This window comes from Narcine bancroftii, chromosome 7 (genome assembly GCF_036971445.1).
Source record: "Narcine bancroftii isolate sNarBan1 chromosome 7, sNarBan1.hap1, whole genome shotgun sequence".
Taxonomy (NCBI): domain Eukaryota; kingdom Metazoa; phylum Chordata; class Chondrichthyes; order Torpediniformes; family Narcinidae; genus Narcine; species Narcine bancroftii.
In genome coordinates this window covers 188278858-188303959 of record NC_091475.1, presented here as the reverse complement: position 1 = coordinate 188303959, position 25102 = coordinate 188278858, and the positions used below count along the sequence as shown (strand labels likewise).

General features: G+C 42.7%; 1 protein-coding gene across 1 annotated transcript in view; it reads right to left on the bottom strand.

Moving 5' to 3' along the window:
* Positions 1 to 6634: 6634 nt before the first annotated feature.
* The window catches only part of LOC138739512 (cytoskeleton-associated protein 2-like), a 22975-nt gene continuing 4507 nt past the window's right edge, over positions 6635 to 25102 (bottom strand). Inside the window, exons 2-8 of the mRNA XM_069891747.1 lie at positions 20713 to 20776; positions 17485 to 18392; positions 16019 to 16202; positions 13583 to 13753; positions 8697 to 8769; positions 7081 to 7564; positions 6635 to 6956 (exon numbers count right to left, since the gene is read on the bottom strand). Coding sequence (XP_069747848.1) covers positions 6707 to 6956; positions 7081 to 7564; positions 8697 to 8769; positions 13583 to 13753; positions 16019 to 16202; positions 17485 to 18392; positions 20713 to 20776 — 2134 coding nt within the window. The 3' untranslated portion in view covers positions 6635 to 6706. The remainder of the gene's footprint in view (positions 6957 to 7080; positions 7565 to 8696; positions 8770 to 13582; positions 13754 to 16018; positions 16203 to 17484; positions 18393 to 20712; positions 20777 to 25102) is intronic.

Genomic DNA, 25102 nt, shown 5'->3' with positions numbered 1-25102 from the left:
GGAAGTTTGCCGCAGAAAGTCAGTGCAGCCGGAGTTCCAATGAGAAGGGTTACTGCCCACCCCCCGATGTTAAGACTGCCCATCCCCCTCCACCGCCCTGATGTTAAGACTGCCCACCACCCTCGACCCTCCTGATGTTAAGACTGCCCATCCCCCTCCACCCCCCTGATGTTGACTGCCCACCCCCCTCGACCCCCCCTGATGTTCACTGCCCAGCCCCCTCGACCCCCTGATGTTAAGACTGCCCACCCCCTCAAACCCCCGATGTTAAGACTGCCCATCGCCCTCCACCGCCCTGATGTTAAGACTGCCCACCCCCTCGAGCCCCCTGATGTTAAAAGACTGCCCATCCCCTCCACCCCCCCGATGTTAAGACTGCCCATCCCCCTCCACCGCCCTGATGTTAAGACTGCCCACCACCCTCGACCCCCCGATGTTGACTGCCCACCCCCTCGACCCCCCTGATGTTAAGACTGCCCACCCCCTCAAGCCCCCCTGATGTTGACTGCCCACCCCCTCAAGCCCCCCTGATGTTGACTGCCCACCCCCCTCGACCCCCCCGATGTTGACTGCCCACCCCCCTCGACCCCCCCGATGTTGACTGCCCACCCCCCTCGACCCCCCCAATGTTAAGACTGCCCACCCCCCTCGACGCCCCGATGTTGACTGCCCACCCCCCTCGACCCCCCGATGTTGACTGCCCACCCCCCTCGACCCCCCGATGTTGACTGCCCACCCCCTCGACCCCCCTGATGTTAAGACTGCCCACCCCCTCGAGCCCCCCTGATGTTGACTGCCCACCCCCCTCGACCCCCCCGATGTTGACTGCCCATCCCCTCGACCCCCCCCGATGTTGACTGCCCACTCCCCTCGACCCTCCCATGTTAAGACTGCCCACCCCCTCGACCCTCCCATGTTAAGACTGCCCACCCCCTCGACCCCCCTGATGTTAAGACCCCACCCCCCTCGAGCCCCCCTCCCTCGAGCCCCCCTGATGTTGACTGCCCACCCCTCGACCCCCCCTGATGTTGACTGCCCACCCCCCTCGACCCCCCCAATGTTAAGACTGCCCACCCCCTCGACCCCCCTGATGTTAAGACTGCCCACCCCCCTCGAGCCCCCCTGATGTTGACTGCCCACCCCTCGACCCCCCTGATGTTGACTGCCCACCCCCATCAACCCCCCCCCGATGTTAAGACTGCATATAAAGACAAATCAATGGGGTTATGTGCAGTGGAAATAGTGTTCTCGGGGCATCTATTTCACTGCAAGGAGTATTGGAGGAAAGAAGTGAGCTCAGAGAGTGGATTGACGTGTGGAGTTATTACATTGTGGCCAGTAGTAATATTTGGTTATGAGAGGGGCAGGACTGGCAGTTCAATGTTCCATTGATTCATAACTTCAAAGTTATTCGTTGCAATTGTACAGTATTTTTCTCCAAATTTAAAAAATATTTTTAAAACCCGTATTCTTTCTTTTCCAGTCCTGGTCTTCCTTTTCTTGTAATGTGAATCTGAACCTATTCTTTTTTTGTGTGTTAATTTCCTTTTAAGTGATTGCTGTGTTCACTCGGTGGACTTTCAGTCAACTGGGCTAATCAGACCTTGGTATTCGGTCCCGTTTCACCACTTTCTATACTTTACGCCAATTGGCAAGATGAGGATGGAAGAACCCCCATGTATCACACCTTTCGCAAGTACCTTCTAGTGTGGCCAGAGTGCTACTTCTGCGGACAGCCAAAACACCCCTGCCCCACATGACTTCGTGTGTTCAGGATGAAGTAAGAGGGAACACTGGGCGAAAGTCTGTCGGGCCCCAAAACAGTCACAGACCCCGTGGCCAAGCCCAGAGGTGCGGGCTCCTGGCTCTCCACCCATCTTGCTGTGCCTCATGGCGGGAACCGTGACCGGAAGAGAAGCAAAGGTGGGAACGACAGTCGTTGCCACGCCCGGGAGAGAAGCAAGGGTGGTTGATCCCATAGCCTGTAGTGAGTCCAAGTAGTAGTCATGAGAGGGGGGAAAAAAAGCCCAGTTGACTAGAGTCAAAGCCCTGAATGACCTGAAGACTTCTGTAAATACTGGCCATTAGTCAGAAGCTAATAAAAGTGCATTCGTGCTCCTCACAAGTCTCTGGGGACCATTGTTCACGTTACACCTATACATTACTTGGGATTGAACCTGAGCTACCAGTAACATAATCTACAATATCACCATGCCAGATCAGGATTATATCAATTAACACTCAGGATTGAACCTGAGCTACCAGCAACATGTTGCACTCTGAACTCTCAACATTTTGTCTTTGAGGCCTTCCACTTATCAAGCATATCCTTGCCAGAAAAAAATCTAGCCCAATCCACACTTTTTATATCCTTGCTCATTTCCTTAAAATTTCTCCAATTTAGAATCTCAACCTGAGGACCAGAACTATTCTTATCCATAATTATCTTCAAATGAATGGGATTGTGATCATTGGACCAAACTGTTCACACTCATTCCCTTATAGATCAGTACTGTATTGCACTTTCTCCATTTGGTACCTTGATATATTGATTTAGAAAATTTTCCTAAATACACTTGAAAACTTGAATCCATCCACCCCTTTTTCAGCATGGGAGTCCCAATCAATAAATGGGAAGTTAAAATCACCTATCATAACATTGTTTCCTACAGCTGACTGCTATCGCTCTGCAGATTTGCTCCTCTAATTCCTGTTGACTATCAGCGCTTGACGTCCTGCTTTGCGGAAACTGCCAAAATGTTTGGCCTGGAAGTCAGCCTGAAGAAAACTGAGGTCCTCCATCAGCCAGCTCCCCACCATGACTACCAGCCCCCCCCACATCTCCATCGGGCACACAAAACTCAAAACGGTCAACCAGTTTACCTATCTCGGCTGCACCATTTCATCAGATGCAAGGATCGACAATGAGATAGACAACAGACTCGCCAAGGCAAATAGCGCCTTTGGAAGACTACACAAAAGAGTCTGGAAAAACAACCAACTGAAAAACCTCACAAAGATAAGCGTATACAGAGCTGTTGTCATACCCACACTCCTGTTCGGCTCCGAATCATGGGTCCTCTACCGGCACCACCTACGGCTCCTAGAACGCTTCCACCAGCGTTGTCTCCGCTCCATCCTCAACATCCATTGGAGCGCTTTCATCCCTAACGTCGAAGTACTCGAGATGGCAGAGGTCGACAGCATCGAGTCCACGCTGCTGAAGATCCAGCTGCGCTGGGTGGGTCACGTCTCCAGAATGGAGGACCATCGCCTTCCCAAGATCGTGTTATATGGCGAGCTCTCCACTGGCCACCGTGACAGAGGTGCACCAAAGAAAAGGTACAAGGACTGCCTAAAGAAATCTCTTGGTGCCTGCCACATTGACCACCGCCAGTGGGCTGATAACGCCTCAAACCGTGCATCTTGGCGCCTCAGTTTGGCGGGCAGCAACCTCCTTTGAAGACCGCAGAGCCCACCTCACTGACAAAAGGCAAAGGAGGAAAAACCCAACACCCAACCCCAACCAACCAATTTTCCCCTGCAACCGCTGCAACCGTGTCTGCCTGTCCCGCATCGGACTTGTCAGCCACAAACGAGCCTGCAGCTGACGTGGACTTTTTACCCCCTCCATAAATCTTCGTCCGCGAAGCCAAGCCAAAGAAGAATACAACTCCATTGTGGGAAGGAATGTAAAAGAATGCCAATGTCAAACATTAAGGGTCCCTGCTCTATTTGAAGACTTATAAAGATTTGCTAGCTTTAAAGATTCACAATTAAACAATAGAGTTGTGCAAAGTTTCATAAGTACAAGGTTACTTTGATATTTCTGAAAACAAAAAAACAAGACATGGCTCAACTAGTCAAGTATAGAATGACCAAAGTCGAGCAAAATTAACCTTTCTAAAGTTGCATGTCAAGAGAAACAAGGACAGATGTTAATGAACAATCAGTTGCAAGATACCTGTGTGAATAACGTGTGAAATTACACACTATAAATTATGTACCTAAATGTATGAATTCAGTCCAGGGAAAGAGTGACACTGGTCTACTCTTTTTTGCACCCTTACTCCCACTAGTGTAATAATAAAATTGGTTGTATGCTCTATAGTTCTGCTGTATATATTCTGTTGTTGCAGTATGAGCCAAATATCACAAATGTTGTTATTCCCATTCCTCAGCTCCACCCATATAGCCTGTGTAAATAAGCTTTTTGCTCCTCCCCATTTCATCCTTCACACTGTTGCTTCTGAATCAATGGAACCCCGGAACATTGAACTACCAGTCCTGCACCTCTCATAACCAAATATTACTACTGGCCACAATGTAATAACTCCTCATGTCAATCCACTCTCTGAGCTTACTTCTTTCCTCCAATACTCCTTGTAGTGAAATAGATGCCCTGAGAACACTATTTCCACCACACATAACCCGATTGATTTGTCTTAACATCATCTTTTCCCTCCTCCACTATCTCCTCTGGCATTCTGGTTCCAATCCCCCCTGCAAATCTAGTTTAAACCACCCGAGCAGCATGAGCAAACCTTCCCGTAAGGATATTGGTCCCCTTCCAGAAATCAGATGCAAACCATACTGCTGGTGCAGATCCCACTTTCCCTGGAAGAGAGCCCTGTGTTCCAAAAATGTGAAGTGCTCCTTCCCATGTGTTAAGATGGATTATCATCCTATTTCTAACTTCATTAGCAGGTACCATAGATTCAGATTTATTGTCAGAGAACATACAACCTCGATTCTTTTTTATGCAGGCACAGCAGAATTACCACTTATTGGTAGTGTAAAAAGAAACTACAGAGTGTATACATGTAAACAAATAAAGAACAGAAAATGAATGCCTAAAATAAGTTCCATTCCAATTGATCAAAAGATTTTAAGGTTTTGGACAAATTTGGTTATGGTCTAACTTTTATAAGTTGGATTAAGGCCTTGTATAATGATTACAAAACTAAAGTAGCACTAATAAACCATTTAAAATCTTCAATTTCCTTCTGCAGACTACTTTCACCTGCATTGTTAACCCTCATTCCCCCCCCCCCCCCCCAAATAGATACTACCTGATCTTCAAAGTATTTCAAACAACAATGAGCAAAATTAATGTTAGACTTGCTATAGCTACAATATTTCAAAAGGAAAAGGCTATGCTTGTACCATTGCATGCCACAAATAGATATAGGAGGCCAGTTTGATCATAACCTCCTGAAGGGCAAAGTCCAGAATACTATCTCCCAAATTATTTGAGTTAGGGAATATTTGTAATTAATATTTGTAAGTGTGATACCTTCCCAGGAGAAAACTGAGTTAAAATATAATTTGATCCAACATTAACTGAAAAATATGGATTTTAATTGTTGAATGAAACTAGAAGACTTTTTTTTCTAAAAATGGTATGTACTTTAACTATCAGGTGTAGTGGTACAAGCAGAGAATAATAGCATTTAAGCTTCTAAATAATACACAATAACAAGGATAGGTTTCATGTGCCAGCAATGCTTTATTTTAATATGGGGCATAGGGCATGTTCTTCTACTGCACTAATCTACATTTTAAATTGACTGCAGTGAAATTTATCTCAAAGCAGAAGACAGCCTTTCTGGAATTTGAACATATTTTGACCTCATTGAATATTTAATGTGCCTTTTATGGGAGAGGACGACACTCGAGCTGAAAAGTTAGGCTGATAACTACAAGCAATGCTCAAAGAAAAGGGATCATGAAAGAGGGTAACATAACAGACCTTTAATGAAGAAATTACAAAACATTGAAAAGATTATGCACAAATATTAATTCTTACTCCAAGACCAAAAGCTACATCAATTTTAAGATCAAATGCTCCATGAATTATCACAAGCTGAGGATGAACAGCATGTTATTTTTTGCTTTCAATAACCTTAATAGTAGTTCACCCGTGTATTAACCAGTGCTCATTCTACATGCCTCACACACAAATTATATTTGATAGAGAAAAAGACAGAATTTACCCAAAAAAGGATGCTAGAATTTCAAGATATCATAAGTCTTGATAAAAGTGTTATTTCTAACACATTTCAAATTAGCGTCAAGTTCAACTCAACAGCAACATTAAAGCAAACTAGTACAAAACTTGCTTTTAAACTCACATATACTGGGTAGATTCACATAAAATTGAACATCTCCACCATCCCTCACAACCTCTTGTTTAATAACTTGCAAGCACAAGTTGCTGTAACAAAAGCAATCAGTTTCAGAGATTACAGACCGCATGCTATTAAAGTGTCACTTGAACATTAAAATCCGCCCAAGGATTTTTGAGGTGGGGGTGCAAAGAGTGGGAATCATTTCAACAAACATAGCCAGCCATTTAGAGTAATTTTATTAATTGTTAAAATCTTAATACAAATAATGTCATGGTCCTAGAGCAAGGCATTAGGAAAGCCTTAGTTGATGTGTAAAGATAGGAGTCCAAGATTACATGATCTAAACTATTTCCCGGTGAAGAGCCGAATGATTAGTTTGGGCCACTATAGCTTACATTTCTCCTTAAACCATGCTGTGACTTGGGCTTAGTGCTCTGTAATATCATAAAGGAACCATTATTACATCAACACCAGTGACAGGGATACAATGTGAAGCAATCACATGTAATTAAAATGCAGTTTATTCAGCTTCATGTTGTGAAGGAACACAAGATGCTTTTATTAACAGTCAACAGTTATTCATCAGTCCTTGAAACGTAAGCATATTCTTGCAGTGCATCATTCATCCTAAATGCAAAAGCAGTGGAGTCACTTCCCAAATTGTGTAGATCATCCAAGGAGGAAATACAGGGATCATGATCCTGCAGCATTAGAGGTAATTGGAAATCCACTTGTTCAATGCGACGAGAGCGCCTCACAGGAGTCAAAAACTTCAAATCTTTGATCTCAGAATTACAGGCATCCTGATTAACTGAATTCTTAGCACTGCAGGAGAAAATGCTCATTTGGTTACAAGCAGAACATTGCAGTCTCAACAGCAATCTTAAAATCACAGGCTTTGCATGCAGATTATGAAACAAAAGCAACTAACAGTCAAGTATTCTCTTACCTTTGAAATTTAGGTGTTGCTCTCACATTATACTTAACAGATGATCCTCGCTCTTTCACTTTACTTGGTGTTATTATTTGCCTCACTGGAGTTTTCATTTCTTCAGTTTTTATGTTTTTAATCTTCCCTTTACTTTCATAATGGCCTTCTGCTTGTGTCTGACAGCCTTCAATCTTCCCCACCTCTTGCAGCCGTTCTTTGGGTGCAAACTCCACCTTTTTGGACAATTCCTTTTCATTGGCCTCGGGGTCCACTTTTCCAAAGGAATCTACTTCAGCTCCAGAAATGTTGTGTTCATCCTTTGCAGTGGAACAGATGTCCTGCTTCTGTGGAGGAAGATTCTTGGTATCATTTGCAGAGCGCTCATTTTCCTGCACACAAGTCTTCGGTTCATCATTTGCCAGTTCCACTTTCTCCTCAGTCAAGCATTCTACTGAGAGTCCTGGCTTTTGCTCTGCTCCATCCTCCTCACTTTTACTTTCAACTCGAATACAAAAGATAAATGACTAATCAAACTTTTGAAATCCCAATACCAAGAGTTTTGATGTGCAAGTTTTTCCTAAATAGCATTCACTTGAATATATTTTTAAAATATATTTCCTTTCAACCTGCATATTTCTTTACCAAAGTATTAAGAGTTCTTTTTTTTTTTTATTTGCTAGAAATGCAGGTGAAGGTAGAGAAATACATCTCCAAAGATGGAGATTGGAAAAAATTAAACAATTGCAGGCCTCAGAATATTACTGCTAAAAATCAAAAATCCATTCATTTCAAAGTCTCCATGGGAACTAGGCTCATTTTCCAAGTGCTCAATAGATTTAATTAATATTGTGAATAGCAAAACTGGCTTGTTTGTAATAAGCATTTGGTTGGCAATGTAATTAAGGGAATCTTATTAAAAAAAACAAAATTGAGATTCTGGCATTCAATGATAAACGAGGTAAAAGCTGTTTCGGGTAAATCTACAGGTGGAAAAACAGGTTTGGAGAAGAAAGGGAGACAGGGTAATGGCCTAACAGAAACCAGAGAAGTCTGTTAAAACCACCAGTGGGAGAATGTCCTGATGCAAGTGTTGCTCCTCCAATTTACAGGTGGCCTTGGTTTGGCAGTGCATGAGAGCATGGACAGTCAGCATGGCAGAGAATTGAAGTGGTTGGCCACCAGGAAATCTCCATCATTGCTGGAGAGTGAAGGTCCTAGCAAAGCAATCTCCCAGTCAGTACCCAGTCTCTTAGGCCACAAGGAAGCCTGCAGATTCACAGGTGGTGTCACTTTACTTGGAAGGACTGTGGGGTGGGCACAAGTGTTGCACTTCCTGCTATGACAGGGATAAGTACCAAGGGGGTAATTAGTGGGAAGGGATGAGCAAACGAGGGAGTTGTCCCTGCAAAAGGTGGAGGGAAAGGTTGTAGGTGACGGAAATTGCGGAGGATATGTTTATTGCAGAGGCTGGTGAGATGGTAGGTGATGACAAGGGGAATCCTTTCTTTGCTGCATCTAGGGGCAGAGGGTACAAAGGCAAATGTGCAGGAAATAAAGATGCAGATGAGGGCTGTTGTAATGTAGGTAATCAAATATTTTATACAGAATGCACATCTGGAATGCTACCAGCTCACCATCACATGGTTTCTTGGGAGTCTTCGTGTTTCTCAAAATGTCAGCAAGTGTATTTCTCAGTTCCTCTGCAGGCTGAAAGACAAAATTTGTAAAATTTGCACCCATTTCAATCACAATTCTTGTGTGACCCGAAATTCAAGTCAGATTACCAGGCCACCCTGTCCCAGCAATATCTGTGAATTAGAATGGGTCAATTGGTAATAGTGAGATTTTTTTTTTTAAAACTTTTCCAAGATTTGGGGGTTGGTGGGGGGCAGGGAAAGAAAACAGGTTTAGGAAAATCATAATCCAAACATTTGTTTAAATTAAATGTACATTAGCAACAATACTAGTAAAATGTATTGCCTTTATCCTGCATACACAAGATTCATCGAGTTGTGACACCCTAATTTGAAAGCATCAGTAATGCCTAATACTGCAACAACATTGGGCAGCACAGATGGCAGAGCAGTTAGTGCTATACCATTACAGCATCAACAATTGAATTCCAGACTGACAGCAAGGAGTTAGTACGTTCTCTATGCCTGTGTGGGTTTTCCCTGCCTCCCACCATTCAAAACATAGTGGGGGTTGTAGGTTAATTAGGCAGCAGGGACTCATGGGCCAAAATGCCCTGCTACTGTGCTGTATGTCTAAATTTAAATTTATCTCAACAACAAGCCCAAAATATTGAACAGAATTTGCTCTTAAAAAAATTCTAGCTTTTGACTTGAAAAATGTTCAGCAAGAAAGGGAGCATATTTTGTTATAGATCATGACAAATACAGCTGCATACTAATATTTCACTGATTAATATACAACATATTAATGGTCACATTTCCCCCTGACACATTGCACAATTCTATTTAATAGTGAGAGCACAGAGAGGATCTTCTGCCCAATTCATTCATGCCAACCAAGGGACCTAGCCCAAGCTTTTAAACATTGTAATTGTACTCATCTCTACTATCGCAAGCTTATGCTTTTATTGAGTATTACTTTGGGAATTGGAGCCGAGTCCAACAGACAAAGATGTCGTAACATTTTTCCCCCAGAGAGCCTGGCACCCAAGTCTAAACAATAGACAGAATTAATGCTCTCAACTAAAAAAAAGAACAATTAATTATTTACCCAAGGAATACATCTGTTGAAGAGAAACACTTGAGCACAAATCATGTGTTCTGGGACATTGAAACAGAAACTGAATTTAGTATTGATCAAGCAAGCAGTAAGAATGGCTCTATGGAATGGATACTTCTGCTGTTTCTCTGTCAGGGAAAAATGAACCACCGTGACCAATCTGATGGTCATTTTGATTGACCCATATCTGGGCAAGAGAATTACTTCATTGGATCATGACCATTCTGATGGTCATTTTGTCTGGCCTCTGCCTGGGTCTTTGGAACATCGTGTAAGTCACAAGTTTTGTTTCCCTATGCAAGGAAGGGGGAGTTGCAAATCATTTGTATTTCTCTGGAAGCAACTTGACACAAATTCATGAGTTTTAAGCAGCCTGATCCCTCAGTGTCACATTTACTTCATAATTACTTCTGAACAGTTTAAAAGGTTCTGGTTTCACAGGATTTCGAAGACTGACTTTCCAGAATTGTGCCCAAGCTATTGTAGCAATGCACAACTTTGCTGTGACAAACCGGGCCACTTGTTACACGTGGTTGGTGGGGCAGACACGACAAAGATGGCAACGCACATCCAACTTACACAGTTGGCGTGACACAAGCGGTGGGACATCCGTGTGGTTCCACTGCTGACCTGATAAGCGAGCGCACAAAGTGTGAATAACCAATCTGCTCTGATACTTAAGCAAACCACCTGCATCTCCAGTCTGTTCAACCTCTTGCTTACAGCTCACTACACTATAATGGTTTGGGTAACCCACACACAGGTATATTTGTGCATAGTTAGGATTAAGTTTAGATTTAAGCAAGAGGTTATAGTATTAGTAATTAATAAAAATAACATCATCTGGCTGAATTTCCATTGCTGTTGGTCTATGAGTTAACACTAACAATTCCTCTGTTGGCTCATTCCATATCCTCACCATCCTCAAGTCTTCCCAACCACCCCCCCCCCCCCTGCCCCCCCCCCACCACCAAACCCTGTTCCTCTTTTTAGATTTCCCTACCTTGGGGAAAAGACTGACCATCAACCCCATTTATGCTTCTCAATTTGAAGAATCTAGAATACCCCTCAACCTTCTCAACTTCTAGACAAAAGTCTCAATCTAAATTCTTTAGTCCCAGCAACATTCTTGCAAAATCTTTTCTATCTTAGTCACATCCTTCCTTCTTATTCTAGGACAACCAGAATAGCTATAATCTGAATACAAGAGTTGAAATGTTAATGTTCTGACTGATAAAGGAAACATACTATACATTTTTCATCACCTTTGTAGCTTTCAGCAATGTACATCTCGAGGTTCCCAATCTGCAACTTTCCAGGGCCCTCCATTGCCTTTGTCCTATTTAAATTTTCCCAAAATGCACCACTTTGCACTCAAGTTAAATTCTATTTGCTATTCCTTTGTGCATTTCCCCTGTTAATCTAGATCCTTACAACTTTAGACAACCTTCACTATCCATTAGATCTCAAATTTTGGTGCCAAACAGGTGCCTAACCTTTTATCCAAAATTCCAAAAACTAGCACTTTTTCTGTAAATGACATTACACACGTTAACTGCCCTAATTCTCCATTTTCAGAGTGAGATCCTGCCCCTTCCCAAGTCCCCGTCATCTCCACCCTCGCGCGCACCCTATCTTACTTTAATTGGAAAGGCGACTCAGCCCCCAGCATCCAGTGGGAGAGAAGCAGGCAGTGGCTGGCTCAATGTAGGAACAATGGCCACCTTCCTTACCCATAATCCCCAACGCACCTGGAACTGCTTTGGCGCTGGCAGAGCAGTTCCAGTTGCATCAGGGATGATGGGTAAATGAAGATGGCGCTGTGTTGCAGGGGTGTACCCAAGTGCCTGAAAGCCCTCAGCTCCTCCGCCCTGATGGCCCGCTCCTCCTACAGTTCTGCACCTCGTGTCTGGCCTTCTACCCCACAGTCTGAGCAGCTGATCCTAGGTGTTTTTTCGGCTGAGCTCTTGGGCAACCCCATTGCCTCTGACCTCCAAGCTAGTCGAGTGCCTCCTGAATGGCACACGTCGGACCACCGCTCGACTCAGCCACAAACCCTCCCCCAAGCCTGAACGGGAGTAAAATAGTCCAAAGGACAGATGGCAGGGGCTAGGTGTGAGGCATTTACTTAAAGGGACCGAAATCAAAATGATTCTGAAATCCAGAAGATTCCAAACAACAGCAGGTGTCCTGTCCTGACAATTCTGGATAAAATGTTAGGCACCTGTATACCAACATTAACATGGGATCCAGCACAGATCCAGGCCACTAATTTGGAAAAACAACCTTCCACAACCACTCTTATCAAATTTTGTACAAGTCAGGAGCATAATATACACATTTGCCCAAAGGAGTTTTTAAACCACCAACTTCTGAAGTACAATTAGGAATGGTTGTTGCATGCAAAATGCACGTTTTAGAGAAATGACGTTTAAATCACAACAGTTTATGGCATGGAAACAGGCCATCTCGGCCCTACAAGTCCACGCCAGTTTACTCAAACAACTCCGTTAGCTCCTCCTGCCTATTCTCCACCCATAACCCTCCAACCCCCTCTTATCCATGTATATATCCAGCCTCCTCTTAAATGAAAGGTAGATTATTCCATTCAGCCACCACTCTGAGTGAAGAAGCACCCTCTAATGTTTCTCCTAAAATTTTGCCCCCTTACCCTCAACTTCCTCTTGTTTCAACCTCCCCTGCTCCATACGTCTCCCCTAACGACTACATAAAAAACCAAAAATACGCTAGGATTTCTGTCCTTAAATCTGTTGTGGCCCTGGGGAGGGGGTGTATGGCCCCCCTGTTGAGAGTGACTGCTCTAGACAGTGGTCCTTCCCCACAGGAGCTTCACGTCGGCTGCGCCAAGCCTTGGAGTGACCTTCAGCAGGTATTCCTGCACCCTGGAATGTGCCAATCGGCAATGTTCCCTCGCCGATATCTCAGTGCACAGGTAGACCAACAGGCTTTGGGCAGATTAAAGGGCATCTATCACTGAGCTTATGATCTTCCAGCAGCTCCAGATGTCTGTCACTATGTGCATCCCCAGGAACAGCCAGTAAATACTCAATATGTTTGATTCATGAAGGCCAATGTGCCAAAAACTCTCTTCACGATCCTATCTACCTGTGACACCTGTAATTCCCAACTACCTTTATATTTCACAATTTGTACGGAGCACAGTTGTAAGTCAAGTGAGTTTAAAAGGAGCACCCCAGGCCCCAACTCAGACTCAGTTGCATTCAGGACCCTGGGCCGGTTGATAAGCAAGAGGGAGAGATAATGGGAAGATAAGGCCATCACCTTCCAGCCTCCTCACTAACCTCCCTCTCCCCGCCTGTCCATCATCCTCCACCTCACCTCGTCCCACCAATCACCTACCGACTCATCCCTCCTTCTCACCACTGTATTGCAGTTCTTAATCAGTGTCTCAAAGGGACCTTTCATTAGTAAAAGACTATGCCCTTGCACAGTTCAACAACTTTACACCCTGCACCAGTGGTTCTCAACCATCTTTCTTTCCATTCTCATTCTACTAGAAGTAATCCCTATGCCATCGGTGTTCTATGATTAGTAAGGGATTGCTTAAGGTGGGATGTGGGTGTCACTGCTCTAGACCCAATTATTACTGAAATCTTTTGCTTGAGAAAAATTGATGCAAGACAAAATTTAATACATGTTAATACTTGCAGATGGATAGCGAGGAAATATACAATTTCTTTCACAATTTTCCGAGATAAAGAGGCAGATAAAGTCCAATACCTACCTGTGCTCCAGTTCTAACTGCTTGTTCATAAATAGTCATTACATCATGGACAGATCCTTTGCGTTGCTCAAGGTATGCGAGGCAGATCCAATACCTTGCAAACTTCTTGGCCTTGGGAACACACTCAATTAAAGTCTCAAGTGACTGCAAAATATCTTCACTGGGGGAGCCCTAAAAATTTTAGGGAAAAACAGTTTCACAAATTATTTATCTAATCAAACTGCATATAATTTTCAATTGAACATATCACCACATATGCACGTACACCCATATGAATGAACAAGCAACGACTGTGTTTCCCATTTAACTACCTTACTATACATTCAAACTTTTACAAGGATCATTGCACAAACAGCCCCAAAGAGAAACAAGAATGGATGGTGTACTGTCATGTTTCAACTGGGAACAATACAATCTACAATTGCCAATTATTTGTGTCAGAGAAATTCTTGTTCAGTATGAATAAATGGAGAAAAGTTAAAGGGGAAAATAAAAATCCCAATTATTTTTATCTCCTACCCTCTCCCCCCCCCCAAAAAAATATTTCCTTCGCTATTATGGTTTTAAAAAAAAAATCCATTTGTTAAGAGTCTTTAGTTTCATACTAAAAACTTGATATCACAAAATGTAGGAGTTGCAATCCAACAAATAATTGAGGATCCTAGACCTCCCATTATCACCTGTACCAAAGATGCAGCGAGAGGCTGATTAGCAAAATGACATCTTGTACGTAATACAAGACCATACAAAAAAGTGCAGATTATAGAGCAAAGCAATGTACTTTTACTACAAAGTTCATTTAGAAGACTGAGAAAAGAACAGCCAATTTACTGGTTCAACTGATTCAAGAAGCCATTTTTGCCTTTCACACTGGACCACTGTAAACCGGCTCTCTGCGTTCTTTCACACTCACCACCAGGCATCCTAGGAGAGAGGGGCACCTTATCCTCCACTAATTTGTCCCAAGATGCCCCATGTCCATCATTGTCATATAATACTACATTTAGAATGTAACATGCATAAAATTCTTCAACTTTGTCCACCTGAAGGAAGACAGTCATCACTTTGCCAGCACCCCTCACAGAAATGAGGCCCCAGCAAGGAACGAACTCATGACCCATGGTTTACAAGGGTAGTGCTGCTATCGGCATTGCAGATGCTCTCCTCCTTGCTGCCTTGAAAAAGCAGTCAACCACAACATTTATTCAGTTTGAATATCCAGTGATGGACCGCATCAAAGTGCACCTGTTTGACCCTTTTCAATTCGCCTACAGTAGAAACACTGACGATGTTATAGCCTTGTCCCTCTATTTGTCCTGACTCACCTGTAGAATAATACTGCTCATTGACCAGCTTGACATTTAATACAATCATTCCCCAGAGGCTAGTGGAAAAGCTGTTCTCACGAGGACTCAACACCCCTCTGTAACTGGATTGACATCGGAACATCAAGCAGCATCACTGAGCACTGGCATACCTCAGGGCTATGTGTGCTCAGTCTGCCCCTGTTCATTTTATTAACTTGTGACTACAATGCCAGATCCAGCTCCAACATTTATCAAGTTTGCGGATGACAGAAGAGTAATTGGCCTCATCAGCAACAACGAGTCGCACTGCAGAGAAGAGGTGGCAAATCTCATGAAATAGTGCAAGATAACAAATCTCAGTGGACAAAGCAAAGGAGACAGTTGTGGACTTCAGGAAGACTGGAGACCACCACCCTCCCACTACACATTAACAACTCTGCAGTGGAGAGAGAAGAAATCACCAAATTCCTGAGTTCACCCAAGAAGTGACCTATCCTGAGATCCCAACATGTCACATCAGAAAGCACAAGAGCGACTATACTTCCTTCGAAGGAAGCGGTGGGCAAGGTCATTGGCTACCATTCTGTCAACTTTCTACAGGAGCGCCATTGAGAGTGCCCTGGCCAGCTGCATCATATGGCAAGATTGCTGTAAAGCATCAAATCAGAAGTCAATCCACAGGACCATAAAAGAGTCAGAGAGGATTATTTGGATCTTCTTTCTTCCCCCCACCCCCTCCCCTAATTGATATGATTTAAAGAGAACACATAAAACCACCCCATACACAGCATCTTTCAACTACTCCTGTCAGGAAGGGACACAAAAGTATTAAGAGTTAGATCCACTAGGCAGAGGAACAGCATCTTCCCACAGGCAGAGAGACTGATGAATGACTGCTGATCTGCTAAATCAACTCCCTGCAACTCTATGTATTAATAATATTTATTTTTAATGTACATATATAAGACATGTATATACTGGAGGCTCTGTGTATGGTTTGTCTGCAAGTATGTTCTGTGGACTGAAGAATGTTGTTTTGTCAGGTTGTACTGGTACCGAACAAATCATTCAGTTAGTCCTTCTTGTCCAAGATTCTGGTCCAAAATACAATTGTGGAAGTTTTAGTTACCTCATGAATCTGCTTCAGACACCCAGTCAGGGACTTGTTTATTTCATTCACAAATTTATTCTGGTTTTCCTCCTCCATAATTGTTGTCCACACCGATTTCACTGGCTCTTCTGCAGACTTTTTCTGCAAGGGCATAATTTCTGGCTGACTTGATAATTTCCCCTTTGATATTGGCTGTGTTCTCCTTAGAACAAAGTTGTTAAATAAAATCAAAATATATTGCAGAATTCATAATACCTTTAGTATTGGTACATTTGTTTTAGCCTTCAAAACCTCAAAACACATGTGCAAGAGTCCAAGTTGTATAGCATAGAAATAGGATTTTCTGCCATCATGGCTAGACTTTGATCCCATCTTCCAACAATAGTCCATCAGAATTTTACAGCACAATTTGTCCTAACCGAGTTGACTAGCTGACGGAGATGCATTTGCCAGTGTTCGGGCCATATAATTCTAAACAGTTCCTTTCGAGGTAATCCCATATACAGTACTTGTCTTAATCAAATACCTGTTCAAGTATCTAGCACAGTGGTTCTAAACCTTCCCCCCCCCACACCACCATACCACCTTAAATAATCCTTTACCAACCACAGAGCAACTCAGGAGGTATGAGAGTGGAAAAAAAGGTTGAGAACCACTGATCTAACCTGTCACTATTTCTGCCTCCACCTCCTCTGATAACTCATCTCAGGTGCAAACTACTTGCTCTCAATTTAAATGTGCTCTTACTTTTAGTATACAAAATTGACAGTGGATGGCTGAATTTAGGAAACAATCCAGCCATCCACTATGTTAATTTTGTATACTTATCACATCACCTCAGGCTATTTTGCTCCAAAGACAGAACCAATCCAATTTCTCATTCCAACTTAAGTCTTCCATTTTCACGATCTTTCCTGTAGCATGCAACCAGAACTGCACACAATTCTCCCAGTGCAGTCCAACCAATGTTTTGTGCAAGTGTAACATGACAACCCAAATCTTGCACTCAGTGCTTTAGCCAATAAAGGCAAGTATGCCCTGTGTTGCCCTTCTCAGGAAATTATGTACTTGTACATCTAGGTCTCTATTTAACACAGGATTAACACATATCCTGATTTAGCTTCCCAAAATACCTCTCATCTATACTGGCATCATCTACCAGAGAAAAGGATCAAGGCTTCAGATGCAGGGAAACACCATCTGCATGCCCCTGCATTCTAACTTGAAAACATTGCTACTCCTGCATCTAATCTTGAAACACCCCTCCAACAGTGCTTTGGCAGTTTCTTTACCAGAAGGAGCACAATGTTCCGATTGTATCTCACTACCACCTTCAAGGGCTATTAGGGAAAAACAAAATGCAGGGCTTGCTAATATGTAGGTCCTGAAAAATGATCAATTAACATACTACATTAGTTAAAAGGACTGGATCACAAGTACCACATGTGGCATACAAAGAATGATCACAGTAAATAAACATTTACCTTTTGTCTGTCAGCTGTGTGCATTTTATGGGTTTATAGCCACTATGTTTTGGAAGTTTCTGTGCTGGGAATCTGGCAGGTGTGCCTTTGATGGCTTTATAGGATGATGAATTAGTTGTCCCTGCTGTGCTTGCTGGAGTTGTCACTATTGCAATGTCACCATTGGCAGATGGTTTAACATTTATTTTTATATTTATACCAGTAGTAGATGGTCTCTGATTTTTTAATGTATGCTGACCAGGTGTTGCTGTTAAACTCCTTGGCTTACCATGTGACATCGCAATTAATTTCCTTCCAACAGGTTTCACATTTTCTACTCCCTTTGGTCGAGGCTTGTATAATTTGACTTTAGGTTCAGTATCTTGTAATTCTGCATCAGATTTCTCCCTTTTCTCACTCTGCTGAGAAGTTGATCTGAAAGATTGGATTTTAGATTTTACAATTTTGCCACGAAATGAACCCAACACAGGTTTCTTAAACGTGGTATCGGCAGACTTTGATTTACTGCTCTTTTCAGCAATCAATTTAACCTGCTCATTTTTCATTGCCAGGTAGGACTGGCTGAGTGTTACATTCTGTGCTCTTGGTTGCATCTTTCCTTTTTGTTCCACATGTGAACTTTTGAGTTCCATTGTTTGTTGGGCAGGCAATCGGACTTTTCTTGGAGATGCACTGTTATTTACTTTCAAAGGTGGCCCTACTTTTGCAGGATTCTCTTGGGCTGATGAGGATGGCAATTTTTCAGATCGAGTGATCTGATTGGCAGGCATTTCAGTTTCAATAACAGTATTCAGTACGGATGGCTTTAATCTTTCCTTTAATAAAGTTGATTTGGAACGAACAAAGGATTGGGATACAATATTGTTCTGAACAGGTCTTTTAGGCTTCAGCAATTCACCTTCATGCATCTGAAAGAAAACAGGCTTAAAATTTTAATTTGAGTTTGCAATACCCTTCTCTACACAGTTCTAGAAATTTGCAGCAAAGAAAACACAGCAACCTTCCCCCAACCCCCCAAAAAAAATATCCACTCAATCCTATTATTCAGCTCTTGCTCTGTAGTCTTGGAATAACAGATGTTCTTGCCAAAGTAATTCAAGTAAAACAAAAGATTTCACATTCAATACAGATAGACCCCTACTTACAATGTCCTGATGTACAATATTTCAAAGTAACAATGGTTCTGTTCTCGTGTTATTTTGCCCAATTTCAACTTACAATAATTTCAACTAACACTGTGAGCCCTGGAACCCCATTGCAAGTAGGGGTCCTCCTGTAATAAGATCTAGAACAAGTCTATGGCTATCCTCACAATTCATCTATAATCCTTCAATGACATTAAATCTAACCACTTCGTACTCAACATTGCCTCAAGTAGATCTGGACTCGCTCATTAAAGCCTCTTCCTGGAGAGGCAGATTGTACCTTTTGAACTTTTCCATTTGTGCAGATGCCTCAGGATTAAAATTTTGAAAGTTCTCCTTAAACTTTTAAAATGGTGTATAATTTTAGAGAGTTATTTCACCTCTATAAGGATTAAGAGTAGAATTAGGTCATTCAACCCATCAAATCTGCTCTGCCATTCAAATCATGGCTCATGCATTTTTTGTTTCTAATCCCATTCTCCTGCTTTCTCCCTCTAAGCTTGTATACCCTTAATCAAGAACCTATCAACCCCTGCTTTAAATATACCTCGTGATTTGGCCTCCACAGCCATCTGTGGCAATTGTTATGAGCCTAGAGGACCCCAAAACCAAGCAGCAACAGAAATTCACCAAGATAAATGGTTACTTAAAAAAAAAATTCCTTTTAATTTTCTTTAAACATGAAAACAGGATCAAACTTTATTTTATTGCTATTCACTTAACATAACCCCCTTCTAATTCTAAGCACACATGAATGTAATGTGTGTAAATTTAGAAAAATTATTTGATTCACAGTCCAATCTCACTTCACTCCTCCAAGTTCACTATTTTCAGGCAATTCTTAAAATGTGCACAGAACATTTATGAAGTTCACCAGGCTTTGGTGCTTCAAAGGTAAATGGTTACCACTCAGGAAGGTTCTTGTTCATTTTCAGAGAGTTTTGTTGCTCATTGGACACCCACATCTGATTCCTTACGATCAGCCACTTCAGTGTCTTTCCAGGTGATAACCTCTTTCTTTCAGGTCAGCACAGAGTTCCTTTTTGTTTCCCTCATTTCAAGTGAGACATTATACAACTAGCCATCTCCTCTTGTATGGACCACAAGGGCTTTGTCCAGGCTGAACCAAGAACTCACAGCCAGTCTTCAAAATGAGGTTTTTCCACAAGCTTGTCAGCTTGTCCTGTTCCAGTCCCAGCTGCTGCTGAACTGTAGAACTGAATTCTCCCTCTTTCTCTGAGAAAAACCACACAACCATCTTAGAACAGCCAACTGCACTAAGACTGCAGCTCCAGAACTAATCTTCTGAGTTTCTTCATTTGTTGCTTACCAAATTCACAGCATGTCCAATTAACACCTACTTGTGAAGTTCTTGTAGGCATTCTTCAAAGGTACCCAGAGCCTGGACTGCCTGGCTTGAGCAGAGCTCTGGCATTTTAAATAAGATCTGTTTTGAAGTGTTTGTATGCGACCTACACTAAAAACTTGCCATAATTTATCTCCTTTTAAAAACATAGCTATATACAATATAAAATAACAATCTGTCACACAATGAATTCCACAGATTCACAACCCTCTGGCTGAAGAAATTTCACCTCTCAGTTCTGAAGTGACACGCTTGGAAGTTGTATCCTTTCTGGTCCTAAACTCTCCCACTATTGGAAACACTTTAAATTCCATCACCCTCCTCCATCTAAACTCTTTCATGGCCCCTTTTTGACATCCCCACTTTAACTTCTCTCACACCCATATTCCACTAGCCTATAGCTGTGATAGGATTTCTTTCCCCCCAATCCAACTTTCACTTTCTTTTCTCCCATGTTCCCAAATCAACTGTGCCTTTCAGACTTTACAAGAACATTATAGGCCTGAACCTTTAACATTTTGAAACAGGTATCACAAAATACATTGCCATCAAAATTTTATTGGTTCTATTAAATTTGCAATGCACCTTTTAGGCACTACACAAATGCAAGTTCATATTTGGAAGACATTTGCAAAGTTAGAAATTAACCCTTAAGATCTTAAGCTTCTATAGACGTATTAGTTACAAGGTGATCACATTTTTATTTCTGGTACCCACCGTTGCTTCCTTCTCCCATTTGGCAACCCGAACTTTAGGATTTGTTGCGTCTTTCAGATAATCCCTTCAAATAAAAAGTGATTGATGTAATTGGAAAAGCAATTGTGGTGTCCAATTTTCTACAAAATTTCTCATGTATTTGAAACATTACCATTCAAAAGGCAAAATTTATTTTTTTTAAAAACATTTTCAATGTAATGACATCACAATGATGACATATACAACATCAAATGGGGAAGGAGACTGCATAAAATTGACAGATGTTCATGGGTATATTTATAGTGTCAAATCAATGTATGAAGTTACTAATATGGAAATGACTAATTAGCATCAAAATATTCAAATACCACTATTCAAGTCAAAGAGCACAGAGATATAAAGGGCAACTGAAATTCTTTACAAAAGTCCTATAGTATTTTTTTGGACTGTGCTCAAGAAACTTAGCAGGCTATGCAGCATCCATAGAAAGTCAACTCCCTTTTACTTTTTATGGATGTTACACAGCAAACTAACACTTGAGTCCTGCACTTGACCCAGCACCTACAAATTTGTGATTACCTTCATACAACACAGAAACAGGCCTTTTGGCCTGGAGTCATGCTGACTAAAAAGTACTCATTTTTGCCTTCAGATTCTCACACTCTTCTACATTTTTTGCAGCTAATTAACCCAACCAATTCAACCTTGGATGTGAGCTTGGAGGAAACTTAATGCAGTGCAGTTAATGAGACAACACACAAGCTCCATATCCATCGCATTGGAGGCCAATATTATGGCACTGTGAAGCAGCAGATCCATTAGCTCTGGCACCCTACTGCAAAAAATTAAAAGAAAGCATTAGAGAATGGGCAGAGTAGGATAGAGCACAAGGACCATAAGAGATTAGAGATCAATCTTTCTTCTTTGGATTGGCGGACGAAGATTTATGGAGGGGTAATGTCCACGTCAGATGCAGGCTCGATGCGGGACAGGCAGACACGGTTGCAGCAGTTGTAAGGGAAAATTGGTTGGTTGGGGTTGGGTTTTTCCTCCTTTGTCTTTTGTCAGTGAGGTGGGCTCTGCGGTCTTCTTCAAAGGAGGTTGCTGCCCGCCGAAATGTGAGGCGCCAAGATGCACGGTTTGAGGCGATATCAGCCCACTGGCAGTGGTCAATGTGGCTCCGAATCATGGGTCCTCTACCGGCATCACCTACGGCTCCTAGAACACTTCCACCAGCATTGTCTCCGCTCCATCCTCAACATTCATTGGAGCGACTTCATCCCTAACATCAAAGTACTCGAGATGGCAGAGGCCGACAGCATCGAATCCACGTTGCTGAAGATCCAACTGCGCTGGGTAGGTCACGTCTCCAGAATGGAGGACCATCGCCTTCCCAAGAGATCAATAGACTTTAAGGAAAAAGTACTGGTATGCTAGCTAAAAATGGTAAAGGCTAGTGAACTCCTCAATGAAGTATCAGTAGGAGGAAATGAATTCAGATCAGAAAACCGACGTGCACCAAGTCTGAATGTGTTCCTCAAGATTACACGAAGCTTTGCTGAATGGTGTTGGCAAATAGAGGTGTCAGCGAATTAAAATAATGGGCCTTGCAGACAGAACACAGGTGACCAAAGCAATTACTCTTTGCACTCTACATTTGAATTTTCCCTAGTTTAGGAGATAACATTATGCACTGCATTTGATACACACAAAATTGCAAAAGAAAAACACATTTGAGACCCTACCCAAAGATGGGAGGTGGGGGGAGGAGAAAAAGAAATGGAGGCAAAATGGACAGGCACTGCAAGTCCTGCAGCTATTTAAGAAGGTCCCACATGAAGGGGAATTGGTGGATGAGCAAACCAAAGTGAAAAGTGCTGTGGAAATCCTGAAAGGAGCCCATCACAGCAGCTTCCACAATGAAGGAATCATCCTCAAGAATGGTACCATTGGCATATTTGCACCTCTCCAGATCAGTTCCTGCAATAAGTGGGTCTAAGTAATTGAGCAAGATTAGCCATACTCTCAGAAGTTTAGAACAAGGTGATTCAAGATTCCGAGAGATTGATAAGGTAGAACCTGAGGCAATTTCCTTTAGTTCATGGAATACTATACAAAGTGGAGCAGGCTAATTGGTCCCAACAACCCATCCCATCATTCAAGACCACAGCCAATCAAACCCCTTGACATTATTGAAATGTTTGTCTAATGTCTGTTAGGAGAGACAGTCTCATGAGAAACAGATCAGTTATTTAGGATTGAGATTAGTATTTTCTTAAAGAGAGAATGCACAAATTTTCAGAATTTTCTTACCCAAAGGGGCATGAGAATATAATGGACACTGAGGGAATACAAGATTGGATGAGAAAGCAGATTTGACACAAAGTCATGATCTCAATAAATTAAAGTACAAAAAACAGTACAAATTAATTTAGTTTCAACACATGGATAATGCTAGTTATACCAGTTCTTACCACCCATCCCTGGACCAAAGACCCAATCAGCCACCCTCTACCACCACTTCTTCCTATCACACCCCTAGTGCCTCCTCCTGTGCCCGCAGGAGGTGCAACACTTGTGCCCACACCTCCTCCTTCACCATGGTCCAGGGCCCCAAACAGGCTTTTCATATGAAGCAATACTTCAGCTGTACACCCAAAGGACTTATTTACTGCATCCAGTGCTCCCTTTGTGGCACATTCTCCGCATCAGAGAGACCGGTCAGAGACTTGGAGATAACTTCACTCAGCACCTCCTCTCAGTTTGCAATCAGTGACCTCCCAGTGGCCACTCACATGTCTGTCCATGGCAGAACTTGTCCTCACCCTCAATAACTTGTGCTTCAACTCATCTCACTTTCTCCAAATTAAAGGAGTAGCAATGGGTACCTGCATGGGTCCCACCTATGCCTGCCTGCTTGTAGGCTTTAACAAGCAATCCCTGCTGCAAGCTTACACAGGCAAGACCCCCAACTCTTCCTCCTGTATAAAGATGACTACATCAGGCATTTCGCATCCAACTTCTGCCCTGACCTCAAACTTACCTGGCCCATCAACAACTTTCCCCTTCCTTGGGTCTCTCCAGTAGGTTTAGAATTGCCTGCTCCCAAAATACAAATGAAACAATTTAGTAGGAAGGTTAAGGCAAAAGGAGATGCTGATTAGCACAGGAGAAGATGACAAGACAAGAACAAAGAGAATCCTGACAGAGACTGTCAGAAACAAAGAGAATGGAATAACTCAGTAAGAAGGCAGGAGGAATGTGTTGAGTAGAACTGAGAAGAACATGGCCAAATGAAAACAAAGAAATAATTAGAAATATCTGCGGTATGAATTGATTTCTGATCAAAACAGGATATTCTGGCCTTGAGGATTAAGATGAGAGCTCTACACCCCAGATATCTGCAGAGCAGGAAATTACTTGTGATAGATTTTATGCAAGAAATCCAGCAAAGAAAGCCAACTTTTGTTCTGTATGATAATGAGATCTAGCAAAGAAAGCCAACTTTTGTTCTTTATGATAAGGTTGAGCTATATAAACTGACAGTAGAGACTGAACAGTAGAGGTGAGTCTTGAGGAATAGCTCACAGTGGGCTGATATCGCCTCAAACCGTGCATCTTGGCGCCTCACAGTTCGGCGGGCAGCAACCTCCTTTGAAGAAGACCGCAGAGCCCACCTCACTGACAAAAGACAAAGGAGGAAAAACCCAACACCCAACCCCAACCCACCAATTTTCCCTTGCAACCGTGTCTGCCTGTCCCACATCAGACTTGTCAGCCACAAACGAGCCTGCAGCTGACGTGGACATTTACCCCTCCAAAAATCTTCGTCCGTGAAGCCAAGCCAAAGAGAGAAGAGAGATGAATGAAAAATTTAAGTCTTTATTTTGAAGTTACTATTAGCAGGTTGACCACCGCCAGTGGGCTGATCTCGCCTCAAACCGTGCGTCTTGGCGCCTCACAGTTCGGCGGGCAGCAACCTCCTTTGAAGAAGACCGCAGAGCCCACCTCACTGACAAAAGGCAAAGGAGGAAAAACCCAACACCCAACCCACCAATTTCCCCTTGCAACCGTGTCTGCCTGTCCCACATCGGGACTTGTCAGCCACAAACGAGCCTGCAGCTGACGTGGACATTTACCCCCTCCATAAATCTTTGTCCGCGAAGCCAAGCCAAGATATAAACTGGAGAGACTGGACAGTAGAGGTGAGTCTTGGGGAATAGCTCACTGTGTAGGTGACCTATGAACTAACGACTGATCCAGAGCTCTGTTGAGCTTTATTCTTGTGTCTGTGTAATAAACTGACTGTTGAACCACCTTCTCCTATGGCTTCATTCCACGAGCACGCGGGACTCAGACCACACATAGACTACATTGAGGGTAGGGTAAAGCCAGAGTCGGACAGAAGTGA